The 16,193-nt window shown below is 38.0% G+C and overlaps 1 protein-coding gene across 1 annotated transcript; it reads right to left on the reverse strand.

The window, feature by feature from the left end:
- Positions 1–3,927: 3,927 nt before the first annotated feature.
- Positions 3,928–10,467, reverse strand: LOC144419863 (uncharacterized). The gene is made up of 7 exons (XM_078109974.1): positions 10,417–10,467; positions 9,877–10,005; positions 8,705–8,817; positions 7,141–8,051; positions 6,681–6,913; positions 5,846–6,040; positions 3,928–5,455 (listed from the first exon to the last, which is right to left on the reverse strand). The coding sequence occupies exons 2-4, from the start codon at positions 9,923–9,925 to the stop codon at positions 7,524–7,526; spliced, it is 690 nt and encodes a 229-aa protein (XP_077966100.1). The 5' UTR covers positions 9,926–10,005; positions 10,417–10,467; the 3' UTR covers positions 3,928–5,455; positions 5,846–6,040; positions 6,681–6,913; positions 7,141–7,523.
- Positions 10,468–16,193: the final 5,726 nt, after the last annotated feature.

Consider the following 16,193-nt stretch of genomic DNA (forward strand, 5'->3'; position numbering starts at 1 on the left):
ACATATATTTAATGTAATAGGAATACTTGAACATACTTGATCTAAAATCTGATAATTTAATAGAGCGCAGAAAAACAGCAACTAGGCATACGAGTCTTGGTAAAACATACATTGGAAATGTATTCTCTCAAACATACGTAAAGTTACGTTCAGTAAAGTATAAGTCAATCATATTAGAAATACAAAAAGATCCTACAGCGTCACCAAAAGAGCTACGGCCGCGGTTTCACTGCTCGTTTGTTACGTAACTAAGCATAGTTTCGCTGAAGCGAATACGTCGCTATTACCGCAAATCTGGTCAACATGCTTGCGATTTTGGGGGATTGCGTCAGAAGGGGTCGCTTTTGGAGGGGCGAAAAAGTGGGTATTTACTATCATATTGAGTTCTAACGTCAATTGTGGGACCAAAACACCAAGTATAAGGTAATAAACACTTTGTTTGCTTTTTTACTTTACCTCATGAGGTTTTAAGGTCGTTTGCATAGTTCGACTGCGCAGATGATTGCTTGTGGGAGCTCGAAATAAACCTCATGACGTCATGACAATTAGGGGGTGATTTTTTATCGTAGGCTCTGTGGTTATGCAATTAAAATAAAAAATGGTCAGATTTATACACTATCTGAGTGGTGTTTATTTGGGATATAAGTTGTTTCATTTCAGTCTAACAGTACAAAACAATATGCTTTCTTATTTTTAGTGTCCATTTCACCCCAAAATGGGACACTGTCTCAGATTTTGAATTGTTGTTCGAGAAATATGTCCTGTAAATGGAAGAGAAGTAGTAAAAGATGTTAATGGATGGAAAAAACATGAAAAAAGCAATTGAAATGGTACGAAGCGGAGGAAAACTCCTGACTGAAGCCAGTACATATTCGGTTCCAAGGGCTACACTTCGCTGTCATGTTTATCGAACGCTGAAGAAGGCTTCAGGATCACGGAGTCTTGGTTGTTCTCCTACTTTGGGCCAGAACAAAAAGGATCATTTGCAACATATACTCGAATTTGAAAAGAGACGCTTCCCATTAACGGTTAAAGACATTCGAAAGTTGGCTTATGAATTTGCAATGGTGAACAAAATTTCTAATAAATTTTCAGAATCTGCTAAAATGGCAGGAAAAGACTGGTTTCGGGAACGATATGGAAACTTGATAAATATACGAAAACCGCAGCTCCTGTCAAACTTTAGTAAACCTCGATTTATTAGAGCCTAGCAACATCACTTCCCAACCACCGCTCCCCATTACTATCTCGTCGACAAGTAATAATTTTGTTGCATGTGGTTTGCAGCAAGCTGACAATGATTCACCTTGTTCTAGTAAAACTATTCAGCAAACATCAGGTCCCAAGTTTAGGCAGCAAATCTCTACAGAACAACAGAGTAGTTCACCAGCATCTGCAGATGATAGTTTATTGGATTCGAGTGACACTTCATTTGAAGAGATTCTGCCCTTTCCGGCCTCACCTCGACTAAAACCACCTCGTGATCGTGAGAAAGCGATCATAACTTGTATGAGAATACTCACCAGTGAAGGATATAAGAAAGAACTAGCAGTCCTAGAGAATAAAGAGGACTCTGATATTATAACTAAGAAAAAAGCAAAAGCAGGTTCCAAGAAAATAGAGGCCAGCAGTTTGAATAAACCTCATGTGAGCAAGGTCAAATTAGGAAGAATTATAAACAGGAAAGAATCTGCCAAGGCTGTTTGTTAGAAATAGTGATGTTTGTGAGTTTTGTGAAGGTAATTTTTACGATGATGAGGAAGATGAGGGGTGGATACAATGTCAGCAATGCCTCAGATGGTTTCATGACATTTGTGCTGGTGTTTATGGAAGAATCGTTCAAGCTTTCACATGTGAGGAAAGCCAGTAATAATTTACATATAAATAACTTGCCTGTTTCATTAGGGTAGTTTCGTTATGTTATTTATGGTAAAGGACATTCAGTTGATCAACTAAAGATTGTGCATGCATCAGCAAAGCTTTTGTTCAGTTGAAAGTACATGCCTGGATGATTAATAAGCTTTAATGTCTGATGGGGTAATATGAACATCATTGCTCGCCCCCACTGTAATGCTCGAGGCTTAATATTTATGATTTTTTAGGCGTTTTATACGCATTCAAATAGTTCAGTAGTGTGTTCAATTAATTTTGTTTAATGTTCGTTTTACCCATCCATGTGTCCGTTTTACCCGAATAAATATTTTGGGAAAAAATGCTCATATCTAACAAAATATAAAGCGGATTGCCGAAATTGACAGTGGGCTGTTGGCCACGTTCAAATTGGTTATTTTAATACGGGAGTTACGCTCCTATATGGTAAAGATTACGAGAAATTAAGATTTTGCTATAGTGGTGTCCGTATTTGACGGGCCTACTATATATATATATACGTCACTTATGGATAGTTCGATTACTGTTTTTCAAGCTTGAACTAGGGCCCAATGCAAAATTCAACACTTCAGTTGCAGAGAGTAACAATGCATTATTTGATCATAATTTACAAACTACAGCATAACACGATACAAAAATCACCAAGTTATCAGCCACGAGCTAGTGTCAGATTTCTCCCACGGCTTCACCTTTATCACCTCATACATAATCACCGTGTAACACACCTTTTGTTCTTGGCTTGTAATTATTATTATTTTCTGATTGTTTACACCTCAAAACTGAAGAAAAATGGCATTAATTTTTTTTAAATTCCAATCAACTACTAACGAACCGATTTCAATCTATATTCAAAGTGGATTTCATCAACAGGCCCCTCCCTATATGTAGACACCATCGCTGTACCGTCACAAATAATAGTCGTTTACAATCCAATTATTCGGCGATAGTGTTTAAAAAGGGCCCATTTCAAATGTAACATTGACAAAAATATTTAGCTTGGCAAGTTGGTGGGATTCCATTTGATGTCGTCTTCACTGCCCCAAAATGCAGTTATTCCTAGGTATTTGGGCCTGTTGTATTGTGAAACTGTGTTTCCGACCACCCTAATCAACATGAAGGATTTGTAAACTCACTTTGTAGACCCATCAAAAATTCTACCATAGGCTACCTAGGAACCCAAATAGCATTCAAAAAAGGATATTTAAAATGTAAAATGAGCAACGCTTACTTTTTCGTAAAAAAAGAAAGTACGTCTTGTGGACGTTTTCGTTGCTTGGTGATCGTGACGAATCTGGTGAATTCTCCTGTTTCCAAGCGGACAGAAAAAGACTGAACTCACAATGATCAGAAAGTAATTTCGTAAGATCTATCCCAGTATCTCTAAAAATTATTCATGAATCGTGATAGTTTCGTGATCGCTCTGCTGCAAGAGATATGCAGCGTGCTTCGAACATACGTGGGTATTTTAGTGAAACCCGATTACGTTACTAAATGTCACAAATTCTCAGTGTTCTATGTGCAAATTCTATTGGGAGATATCATAAAGAAAATCAGCATCAACTGCGCACATTGAATAGACGATTTTTCAATAAAATAGTGAATAATATATTTTGACCACAATCTGATTCTGAATTTATCATTGTCAAATTTTCCACCTCAAAAGCGAGATCGAGCGAACCCCCTGAATCCCAACAGTTCAATACACCCATCAAATACGCAGACGGGCAGAAGACATTAGCTGATATGTTTATGCGATCCCCTCCAAAATTCTATGATATTTTATATTTATGTCACTAGGAATGAAGCCGAAAATACGGCTTCATCATATGGTGAAACATGAACTTCAGTTTGGCCGCAGTCCAAGTTTCGGGTGGATGGGCAACAGTGGACCAGCGTATCGTTTTATACCTGCGTCGTTTAATGGTATGTGAATCATTTGCACTTACAGCAGTAGTAGCACGGTTTTACTCGAAATATTTTCCCCACAATTGAAATCGAAATTTGACTTCAAAAATATGGCATATAGCCATGGGATTTCCAGGATAAATTTCCAGGAGAAACAAATCTTATAAATAATAATTTCCGGGAGAAACAAATCTTATAAGATTCTGTTGATGTAGGTGTAGTTTTGGGCTTCACTTATGCAGCACTTTTAACAGGGATGGCACTCGATTTTATGAAATTAGACAACGAAAACACGCATATGAATTACCAAAAACGTTTAGGATGATGCGGCAAATTACTTTTCAAAGAGTTTGAAGGGAATTCCACTCTGATAGAGTTATATTTTTCGATCAGCTTTGAACCACATTAATGCACTTTTACACTGCTTCATTGTTATTTTCAGATTTCTACGTTTTTATTTCAAGTCTGAAAGATTTTGTTTTTTCAACGGCATTGTAAGCGAGAAACTAATAAAATGCAAAGTAGCATCTAGTTCTCGTATAACCCCGTATAACCCCTAAAACATTCTGCAGATGCACTTTCGAAAGGAAAGTGACAAGACGTTGAGAGAAATGAACATCAATTGCATTGTTATGTGATAAACGATGTCAAAGCCAATAGCTGATAACAGTACTGTGCATAGCGGTGCGGACATGCGTCCAAATTCAGGGTACTCCGGAAGTCTGCGCACCAAGATGTCGGACAACCTGAACCCTGACCTGGTACACGACCAGAGTTCAGGTTGTGCGCCATCTTGGTGCGCATACTTCAGGAGGTCCAAAATTAGTTTTTTTTAAAATTACCATACCGGCCAGGAAATTGAAATTTTGAATATGAGCGATCGCAGCCCTGACTGCCCAACTGACGGTAGGGGAAAGTGGGGAAGGTTGGGACACTTTTTTTCTTTTGCATATTTTGAGCCGTTAATTCAGCATATTCACTTAATATAGGTAATTACAGCGAAGAATACAATAAAGTAGTATACAAGAGTTAAAAACTTCTAGAAACAAATGTGATAAGTACAAAAACGTAGAACATTTCAAGTTACTGGTAATACAGCAGTTCATCACTTTAGAGAAATCACAGTGCTGTTGCTTTACAGAAACAATGCTAGAATCTATGAAAGTGTCAAAAGCGGGTGAAATTTCATTAATTTTCTATCAACCTTCTTTATCTTGTTATGTATTGTTTTAATTAAGCGAGAACATAGAGCGCCAATAAACTAAATGATGCTTTCAAAGACTAATAGTCTATTCAAACAATATGAGAGCATCAGTTAATTTAGCAATACTACTAAACATCAGGAACAGAATTAATGTGCTATATATGTAATAAATGAAATACCAGTTTCTAATAATGAAAATAAAAAATAATAGTGGTTAATAATATCTATATAAAATTTAATACTTAATATGGTTAAAATTAGTTTGGTTCAGCATTTCACTTTGATATTGTTGAATATCGTATTGCATAACATTTGGAATAAAAATAAGAATCGAATCGATACAGAACAAACCTTTGATGTCATTATCTGAATAGAACACACAGATGAAGTAGAAATTGGTTCAAGGTTTCCAAGTCGGTCGTTTGGCACTGAATGGTCTTGATACAACATTTACAGCTAAAAAAAATGATTATTTATTATAGCACTTTAAAAATTCATGATATTCTCATGAAGAACAGTAAGAAATATCACAGACTCAAATTTAACTAGTAGAATTTATTAGAATTTTAGAACTTATATATAAATAAATTTTGAGATACTTTAAAACGAAATAAAACTAACAGAAATTTGATAAGATTACAATCCATTTGTATCCATGTTTAGGACTCTTTCAATATCTTTGCGGACCCCCTGTGCAGTCATCACCGACCCCTAAGGGTTCATGGACCCCAGTTTGGGAAACCCTCCTTTACACTATAACTCAATAATAGCGTAAGAACCTTTATTTTACATCGGAATTTGTAATCCAACTTGCTTTCTTACTAAAGCTATTACAAAACAACTTACCACCATTTGTATTTCCCACAGTGTGATACTCTTGTGGTTTCTCTACGATACTAGTTGATCCTGTCGAGTTGTCATATTTGAAACTGTTGTAAAAGTCAAGTTGAAGGCTATCATCATTCACTGTCATAGTAGAAGGATTTGGGGACAAACCCGTCAACATTGGGTGACTTCCCGTTCGAGTGATTTTAGTATTTCCTATTCAAAAACAATAAGCAATGCAAACCAATAAAAACACAACACACAAGCAAATATAATATCACAAGATATTATTGAAATCTACGAAAAAATTCTGAAAACAAGTCAAATTGTGAAATAAATATGGTAATCAAACAAAAAAAGCAGAAGTTTCTTCAGAAATTGTTAATGGAAATTCATTTATTACTGTATCATCCATTTTTTTGTATTTACGAGGAGAATCATGACATAATTCAATTTACTTGAGGGAAATTTTAAAGTTGGAGACTCTGTTCTCATCTACGAATAATGTAATAATTCTAGATAATGTAAATATAGTGTGTGAAATTGATTCCTAATAAGAATAGATCTGCAAAATTAAAAAAGCCAATTTGTTGCCCCATTCCTAATCAAACTTTGCACACAAGTTGAGTCCAAACGCAGCCTACTCAAAATTAGACACATACTAGAATACTATACTATGCTACAATTGAAACAATTTTCAACGTGAAATTGAAATACAGCTTTGACTCCAATATCAACAAAAACACCAAACTCTGACCAGTGACCAGACTCCACTGCCAGGCATTATTAACTGATGTTAGTTGGGATTTCAAAACTTATACAATTCTACTCCATCAATGATAATGAGAGAACTCACCCAATTGTTTTCTCACAGTAGGAACAACTCTTTCAACAGGTTTAGGTTTTTCTGGTGGTCATGGCACCTGGGGTGGTCAAGAACTATTATTGGTAGATGCATTCGCTGAAGATGACAGTTTATGAGCTATTGATGAGGCTGAATTTGGACGATGTCTGAGTGAGTATGAGTCATCTGTTCTCATATACGTGTTGTGATTTTGCATCAACTCCCATCGAAACCATGTTATGTGCCTGCATGTGATGCAAAAACTTGGTAAAAAAGTAATAAACGGCAATACAGGTTGGAAAAAAAACAAAAAACAATGATATATTTCAATTCAACCAAGATTTTTTAGCAAAAAAAAAACAATTACAACAGCAATGAATTTAATAAATTACAACACAGCACAAATATTACCGATACTAGTTTTAAATTACAGCTTCTAGTTCTCTGTAGTGGAAATCCCAAATACATTCACCTTTCTCTTAACTGTTTTTTCTTGGGTAGCTTTTCTTTCTTTGTTACTATTAACAACTTCCTTTTTGTTTTTCCTACAGCTCTCTGCTGTTCTTATGGAACCTGCGCATGAATTCTGATATCTCCATCTTTTACAAGGTAGTTCTCCTGCCTTAAACATTCCTTTGATGCCTGATATAGCGTTTTGTACAGTATGATTGTCTCCCGTTTTTGCCCAGTCTAGGGCATTCTTATATACCATTGTACTTGAAGACGTATCAAGGCTCAATTCATTCGATGATTTGTCCGAACTTTCTCTGGAATTTTTTTTTAGAGATTTCGATGATTTTGCGGATGGATTGCTACTGTTTGAACCAGTTTTATGGTATGAATTCCAAACATTTTCTACTCTTGATTTTGGCCTGATTTGGCGTTTATGATCGAAATTGGCATGCTACCGTTCCCCTTGACTAGGTCTTTTTCATTCATATCTTTGCAGTCATGGTTAATACATGATTTAACTTTCGGTCTACAATCTTCCGTCAAGGAACCTTTCTCACTTGATGATGGCAAACTAGCTTTAGAATCATCAACTGCTTTTTTACTGCATGGGCAAAATTTGGTGACGGAATATTTTAATGGAACATAAGATTCTACAAGTCTGTAATAGAAAAGACTTTTTTCTGGTGAATTGTTTCTTGGTGATTCCCATCTATAAGCTGAAACTGTTTCTATTCTGCACAATTTTGAACATTGATCCTCTGTGGTTTCTTCACATTCTTCCTCATCCCATCCACACATTAAAGAATCGAGGAAATTTCTCCTCTGTGGCTCAATGCACTGAACTCCACTTGAAATAAAACTTTCTTCATCGTAAAAATTTCCTGCATTATTAACCTCAATATCTGTCTCTCCTCTCCACCCATCAATAACCTGTAAATCATGAACCATGTGAAAGTAATCTGTTGATTATATATTTTTCACGTCCTTTTGCTGGTTTTATACAAGCAGATGCTGATATCTAATATGCTCGAAGCTACTATTATTTGGCAGAACCGGCACCTTACCGGTTCGCCATTGCCTAGCCGGTACTCCAGTAGTATGTGTACCAGGTTAAAATTAGGGAATTATTTTTATTACAATCTTCATTATTTTAAGTTCGGGACTGTTTGTTTGCCAGGTCAATATATCCTCTGCCAATAGGTTTCAGTCCCTTTACACAACTTGATGTGGAGTAGGCGAACAAAATTATTTACCTCCATAATGGTACACACACTTCTGGAGCGCCGCTCACTCTACTTATTACACCCTGGGTGAAGTGGGGGCATGGGATTTGTACCCAAGATATGTAATTTACAATGCCAGCACAATTACGCCTAAAGCTTTAACTGCTACGTCATCGTGCCACCCGTAAAAGCGCTGTACTCTTTATAATTGAATGAAAAATTATTTAAAAATTAGTATGTATTATTATGCAATTAAAACTGAACACAACAAAATACTATGCAAGACAGGTCTTTTAATTAATATAAATTAATAAAAAAAGAATTATTGAAATTAGTAGAAATCATTTTCACCCGTGCTACCTGAGCCACCATGGCTTGATGTTTGGCTTTGCTTTCTTGCAGAAGTTCTTTGCTTTGTTCAGCCAATGCCTGAGATTGACCAGCTGGGTTAATATTTCTGTATTTGTTGGCACCTGTGGTAATAACATATCAAAAAATCTATTTAAAACTGATGGATTTTGTGATGTCGTCACTATGCATATTAAAAGAGCTGTACTCACGTAGTGTGTGTACCAGGTTAGAGTTAGGCCATAATTTTATTCCAATTTTTTTATTTTAGTTCGATTACGAGTTCGGGGACTGTCTGTGTTAGCCAAGTGAATATACCCACTGCCCATAGCCTTCGTCCCTTTATACAACTCGATGTAAAGTAGGCAAACAAAATTAGTTCCCTCCATATTAGTACACACACTTATGAAGCGCCAAACGAGCTGTTTACCAGCATCAGCGATGTAAGTTTCAGAATTTTAATAAATCAAAGCGATTTGGATCAATTTTGAAAAAAAAAAATTCAATTTAATAGAAAATAATATCCAGATAACATAGATGATTGCATGAAACAGTGGCATTGTCATAACATCGATCAAAAGCATCTCTTTTTTTTCATCACATTTACGTCAGTTCCCAAGTAGTACCGTAACACTCCTTAAGCTATTTTAATTTTACATGATAATGTTGCAAAAAATTCATATTTTAAAACAGGGGTGTGCAATTGCTTATACAAGAGGGCCAGATACAAATATCTGGGTGAAACCGTTGGCCGAACCTTCATTTAACATAGGCTTTCCAGTAGTTGCATGCACAATAAAATTTCAGTTGTTTGTTTTGCACAAGCTATCTGTGAGAGCATTGTTATCATAGGCATAGATAATAAATTGAACTCAAGTGTTGGCTTTGCAAGGGAAAGGGATTGTAATTACTCGCACATACCAGATTAAACTAAATTGAAAACTCGTTCCGCAGGCAGCACACCATTCAAAATTGGCACTTTTCCGTGACACAATTTCCCTTGTGGGCCGCATTTGGCCCGCAGGCCACAGGTTGCACAACCCTGTTCTAGAGGGAACATAACTTTTGGGTAGGCTTACAACATACTCAAACAAATTTTGTTTTTATTTTCATTGAAGTAATTAAGAAATTTTTAGATTGTATGAGTTGCCCTGTTAATAGTAAGAGCAACAAACAACATCTACCTGATAACGTAATGCCTGCATCAGCATCCCATAAACTCTTTTCCATCATACTTTGCACAGAAGGATCCGTTGCAGCAAGATCTGATAGACTGGATGCTCGCTGAGATCCCAAATTATGCTGCTGTTGAACTGTGAAATACAGAAGATTAATCGAATGTGAGAGTATTTTTATCAAGCTGCAATGAACAATAGTTATCAAGCTTCCTTAATACTGTGATACTGTAGATGACATTTAATTTGTCATCCATATTAGGGCAGATTCCTAAAAAGCTTCACCAAGTTAGTAAGTGTTATTGATTCTTTGAATAATAAAGATTAGAGTAAATTCTCAATCAAGAAGAGCGATCCTGCGGGTTGGGTGACACAACGGAGGTGTGCAAGTTTGGTGATCAACAAGCTTGAAGCAAAGTCAGTTTGGGCTCCATTCGAGACGGTATGAAAATCAGCAAAAAGCATTAACTATGCATCCATTGCTACTACCATCAAATTTAACCAACTTTATCAGCAACTCTAGCAATTTTTAATAGGTCTATGGCCCACCTTTAAATGTTCCTGTGGACCAGAGGCCATGGCCCACTGGTTGAGAACCAGTGTTCTAGAGCAGGGGTCCGCAACTACGGGGTCGCGACCCAAATTTGGGTCGCGGAGTCCTCCGCTCTGGGTCGCGAAACAATTTAAATTTTCCATAAATATGAGAATCGCGTCTGTGCAGAGTATTTATGTATAACAACTTTATAAATATCTGATTATATTTTATGAATGTTTCCCCGAGTATACACTTCCTTATTTACTGACGTAACATTGACCAATCAGCATAAGTGCAAAATTGAAGTAACAATAAATGTTTCAGAAGCGCTCAGATACTTTTGCCATTCAGACAGTCTCTCGTGGTTGTGATATTACCTCGTTTTGTCGGTTTTCGCGTGTTATTTGTTAGATTTTAGTTGTGTTTTGGTAAATATAAGTCCTAAACTCGCAAAACCATTCTTGAGAAAAGTACCAATAATTTTGCAATGGTAGAGTGTAAAGAGGAAGAATTAAAGAGATCAAAAGTCAGAGAAACATTCGTTACCGGTACTTAGTTGTTCGCATTGTTATATCCTACTACGTAGACTTTGGGTTCTCAAAGTGCTCCGTACGGAGCCTCAGGACTCCGTTAAAGACACTTAAAACTGTCCTCGACCCACTGACCAGTCTGGATTTCATGGCCTTTTTGAACGAGAAATCGGGCGTGCAATCAGAAATTCCCGCGTGCAAATAAGAATTCCTGGCGTGCAATTATAGCTCACGACGTGCAAAACAACTGCACTCGCGTGCAACTGACTTTGACATCAGATACCTCTCAATACATCCGCGTAAAATTACCGGTATCGGATAAAAAATACGTTGAATCAGAGAAAAAATGGACGTTTGACCTTTGACCCCAAACATTATTTCTACAGTTTGTCGCTAATTTTGAGAGTGTTTGTGCGACTTTGGATACCGGTACTGTTCAGTACATCCGCGTAAAATTATTGGATAAAAAATACGTTGAACCAGAGCAAAATGGACATACTTTGTCATTAATTTTGGTGGTGTTTTTACGCAGAATTAATGGATAAAAAATACGTCAAATTAGAGCAAAATGGACGTTTGACCTTTGACCCCAAACATTATTTTCATGCTTTGTTACTAATTTTGGGAGTGTTTGAGCAACTTTAGATACCGGTACTGTTCAGTACATTCGTGTAAAATTATTGTATGAAAAATACGTTGAATCAGAGTCGTACTTGGCCATTGGTGCGGAGGCGATCTTTTCGTCCATAACTATTCTCACGGGATTCCTATTTCCTATCATTCAACACGATATGGACCTTACCCAGTTTCGTACTTACCCAGTTTGATACCGTGGATGTTTGTATTCATCTGCACAGATCTTGCCAGGGGCTCGACGCTTATTGCATAGAGCAACATACTCAGAGGACATCGCTGTCTTATGCCCCGCTTTTTTGGTGATTGCATTTGTCATCTTGCCGTTTAGATCGATACAGGATTTATTATCAAGATACCCTAACGGCGTTTTATTCACGACCCGATCGTCACAATGAACTTTACTATCTTGCGACCAACTTCCATGGGTTATACTAGTCGTGTATGCCAATGAGATGATTCAATCGTACGTCGACAAAACATGATTGACAGCATTCGTATATGTAGGCTGGAATCTCAATGTTAAACAATAACCTTAATTGGCAATTTAAAAATGTTTTACTAATTGGGCTACTGATGGATTTTTGTTGGGAATTACAGTTTTCTAAATTTTAACAGGCCGTTTTATGTCCTTAATAATTGGCAATGTCGTAAGTCTTGTGACAATATGATGCTGATTCGTATGAAGTATTTTCTTCAACATTTTATAGTAAAAGCGATGCCAAAGATTACGTACTAACTTACCTGCTAACTCCAACTTACCTATCTTTGACCTACGGTTCTATACTATTCGGTACCTGACCTAACGGCGCTTTATTCACGACCCGATCGCCACACTGAACTTTACTATCTTGTGACCAACTTCCATGGGTTACACTGGTCGTGTATGCCAATGAGATGATTCAATCGTACTTCGACAAAACATGATTGACAGCATTCGTATATGTAGGCTGAAATCTCAAATATTAAACAATAATTGGGCTACTGATGTTTTTTTTTTGTTGGGAATAACAGTTTTCTAAACTTTAACAGGCCGTTTTATGCCCTTAATAATTGTCCATGTTGTGAGTCTTGTGACAGATATGATGCTGATCCGAAATAAGCAATAGTGCTCTGATCAGTATAAAGTATTTTTCTCCAACATTTTATAGTAAAAGCGATGCCAAATATAACGTAGTCACTGCGTCCTTTGCAACTTCATTAAGTTGCAGATAAGATAAGCTCAATTTTGGGACTATACGCTGAATTAAAGGGCAGTTGGTAACGCTAGCTACGACAAAACATTTCATGGCTCTAAAATAGTTTGGAAGGGATTACACTCACTGAGCGAATTATATTTTTTGACTGTTTTTGACTTTTCAGCCTTTTCAGTCACGTAAAGGAAATTTGTATGTACAACAGAATATGACAGAACATTCGTTGAAATTGCCTAAGCGTGCAAATGTTTTATTATTTCCTCATCGTTTTGTCTTGAACGGAAATACAAGCGACATCGAATGAGTTTCTGAAAATGAACTCAGGCATGTCGATATCGAATGACCTTTCGAAATTTTAAAAACAGCCACCTCAAACCCTAGGCCACCAGTAGCTTAATTAATAGCACATTTTTAAGCCACTCATTATGGTTATTGATTACCAATTGAGATTCCAGCCTACATTTACGAATGCCGTCAATCATGTTTTGTCGACGTACGATTGAATCATCTCATTGGTTGAACATTCGTTGAAATTGATTAAGCGTGCAAATGTTTTATTATTTCCTCATCGTTTTGTCTTGAACGGAAATACAAGCGACATCGAATGAGTTTCTGAAAATGAACTCAGGCATGTCGATATCGAATGACCTTTCAAAATTTTAAAAACAGTCACCTCAAACCCGATGCCACCAGTAGCTTAATTAGTAGCACATTTTTAAGCCACTCATTATGGTTATTGCTTACCAAGTGAGATTCCAGCCTACATTTACGAATGCCGTCAATCATGTTTTGTCGACGTACGATAAAGAGGATGAAGGGGATGGGAAATAGGACAGTGGGTCGATGATAGGACGGTGAGAGATCGGGCGCTGGGTCGAGGATAGGAAGGTTAAGCAGTTGGGCGAGGGAGACAGGGCAGAGGATCGAGAATAGGAAAGGGCAGTGGGTGGCGGATTTGTGATGGGATGACTGTTTAACTTCACTGGCTCTGAAGTCTAAACCAGAGGTCGGCAAACTTTTGTCGTTTGCAGGCCAAAAGTACTCCGTTAAAGACACTTAAAACTGTCTTCGACTCACTGCCCTACCTCCATCTACTTACTTACCTATCTATAGTCGACCTACTGCCCGACCTCCCTCAACTTTCCTATCCCTGACCCACTGCCCTAGCTCCCTTAAACATCCGATCCTCGACCCACTGCTCCATCTCCCCAACTTTCACATCCTCTAACCACCGCTTTATCTCCCTGAACCTCTCTCTTTTCGACCTACTGTCCTATCTCCCTCAACCTACTTATCCTCGGACCCACTGCCCTATCTGCCACAACTTACCTATCTTTGACCTACGGTGCCATACTATTCGATACCTGACCTAACGGCGCTTTATTCACGACCCGATCGCCACACTGAACTTTACTATCTTGCGACCAACTTCCATGGGTTATACTGGTCGTGTATGCCAATGAGATGATTCAATCGTACGTCGACAAAACATGATTGACAGCATTCGTATATGTAGGCTGGAATCTCAAATATTAAACAATAACCTTAATTGGCAGTTTAAAAATGTTTTACTAATTGGGCTACTGATGGTTTTTTGTTGGGAATAACAGATTTCTAAATTTTAACAGGCCGTTTTATGCCCCTAATAATTGGCCATGTCGTCAGTCTCGTGATAAATATGATGCTGATCCGAAATAAGCAATAGTGTTCTGGTCCGTATAAAGTATTTTTCTTCAACATTTTATAGTAAAAGCAATGCCAAAGATTACGTACTAACTGCGTCCTTTGCAACTTCATTAAGTTGCAGATAAGATAAGCTCAATTTTGGGACTATGCGCTGAATTAAAGGGAAGTTGGCAACGCTAGCTACGACAAAACATTTCATGGCTCTAAAATAGTTTGGAAGGGATTAGACTCACTGAGCGACTCATATTTTTGACTGTTTTTGACTTTTCAGTCTTCTCAGTCACGTAAAAGAAATTTGTATATACCACAGAATATGGCAGAACATTCGTTGAAAATGACTACGCGTGCAAATATTTTATTATTTCCTCATCGTTTTGCCTTGAACGGAAATACAAGCGAGATTGAATGAGTTTCGGAAAATGAACTCAGGTATGTCGATATCGAATGGCATTTCAAAAGTTTAAAAACAATTACCTCAAACCCGGCGCCATCAGTAGCTTATGTAGTAGCACATTTTTAAGCCACTCATTATGGTTTTTGATTACCAATTGAGATTCCAGCCTACATTTACGAATGCCGTCAATCATGTTTTGTCGACGTACGTTTGAATCATCTCATTGGCATACTCGATCAGTATAACACATGGAAGTCGGTTGCAAGATGGTGGGGTTCTTTTTGACGATCTAGTCGTGATTGTAGCGCCGTTAGCTTAGGGGCTGAGTGGTATAGCGTCGTAGATCGAAGATAAGTAACTTGATGGAGATCGGAAAGTGGGTCGAGGGTGGGAAATTTGAGGCAGATAGGGTAGTGGATAGAGGAAAGAAAAGTTGAGGGAGATATGGCAATGAGTCGAGGATAAAGAGGTTGAAGGGGATAGGAAGTTTGGGGGAAATAGGACAGTGGATCGAGGATAGGACGGTTGAGGGAGATAGGGCGGTGGGTCGAGGATAGGAAGGTCGAGGGAGAAAGGGCAGTAACTTCACTGGCTCTGAAGTCTAAACCCGAGGTCGGCAAAAATTTTTCGTTTTTTTTTTTTTTGAGGCAGATAGGGTAGTGGATAGAGGAAAGAAAAGTTGAGGGAGATATGGCAATGAGTCGAGGATAAAGAGGTTGAAGGGGATAGGAAGTTTGGGGGAAATAGGACAGTGGATCGAGGATAGGACGGTTGAGGGAGATAGGGCGGTGGGTCGAGGATAGGAAGGTCGAGGGAGAAAGGGCAGTAACTTCACTGGCTCTGAAGTCTAAACCCGAGGTCGGCAAAAATTTTTCGTTTTTTTTTTTTTTGAGGCAGATAGTGTAGTGGATAGAGGAAAGAAAAGTTGAGGGATATATGGCAATGAGTCGAGGATAAAGAGGTTGAAGGGGATAGGAAGTTTGGGGGAAATAGGACAGTGGATCGATGATAGAACGGTTGAGGGAGATAGGGCGGTGGGTCGAGGATAGGAAGGTTGAGGGAGTTTGCGTGCCAAAAGTACTCCGTTAAACACTTAAAACTGTTCTCGACCCACTGCCCTATCTCCATGACACACTGCCCGACCTCCCTCAACTTTCCTATCCTCGACCCTCTGCTCTTTCTCCCCAACTTTCACATTCTCGAACCACCGCTTTATCCCCCTCAACCTCTCTCCTTCCGACTTACTGTCCTATCTTCCTCAACCTAGCTATCCTCGGACCCACTTCCCTATCTGCAACAACTTACCTATCTTTGACCTACGGTGCTATACTATTCGGTACCTGACCTAACGG

This window comes from Styela clava, chromosome 2, assembly GCF_964204865.1.
Source record: "Styela clava chromosome 2, kaStyClav1.hap1.2, whole genome shotgun sequence".
NCBI classification, from domain to species: domain Eukaryota; kingdom Metazoa; phylum Chordata; class Ascidiacea; order Stolidobranchia; family Styelidae; genus Styela; species Styela clava.

Coding starts and splice junctions, on each gene's coding strand:
- LOC144419863 (XM_078109974.1), bottom strand. CDS start 9,925: ATGATGGAAAAGAGTTTATGGGATGCTGATGCAGGCATTACGTTATCA. Junction 8,818..9,876: donor TGCAGGCATTACGTTATCAG/GTAGATGTTGTT, acceptor TTATTACCACAG/GTGCCAACAAATACAGAAAT. Junction 8,052..8,704: donor ATCAAGCCATGGTGGCTCAG/GTAGCACGGGTG, acceptor CATGATTTACAG/GTTATTGATGGGTGGAGAGG.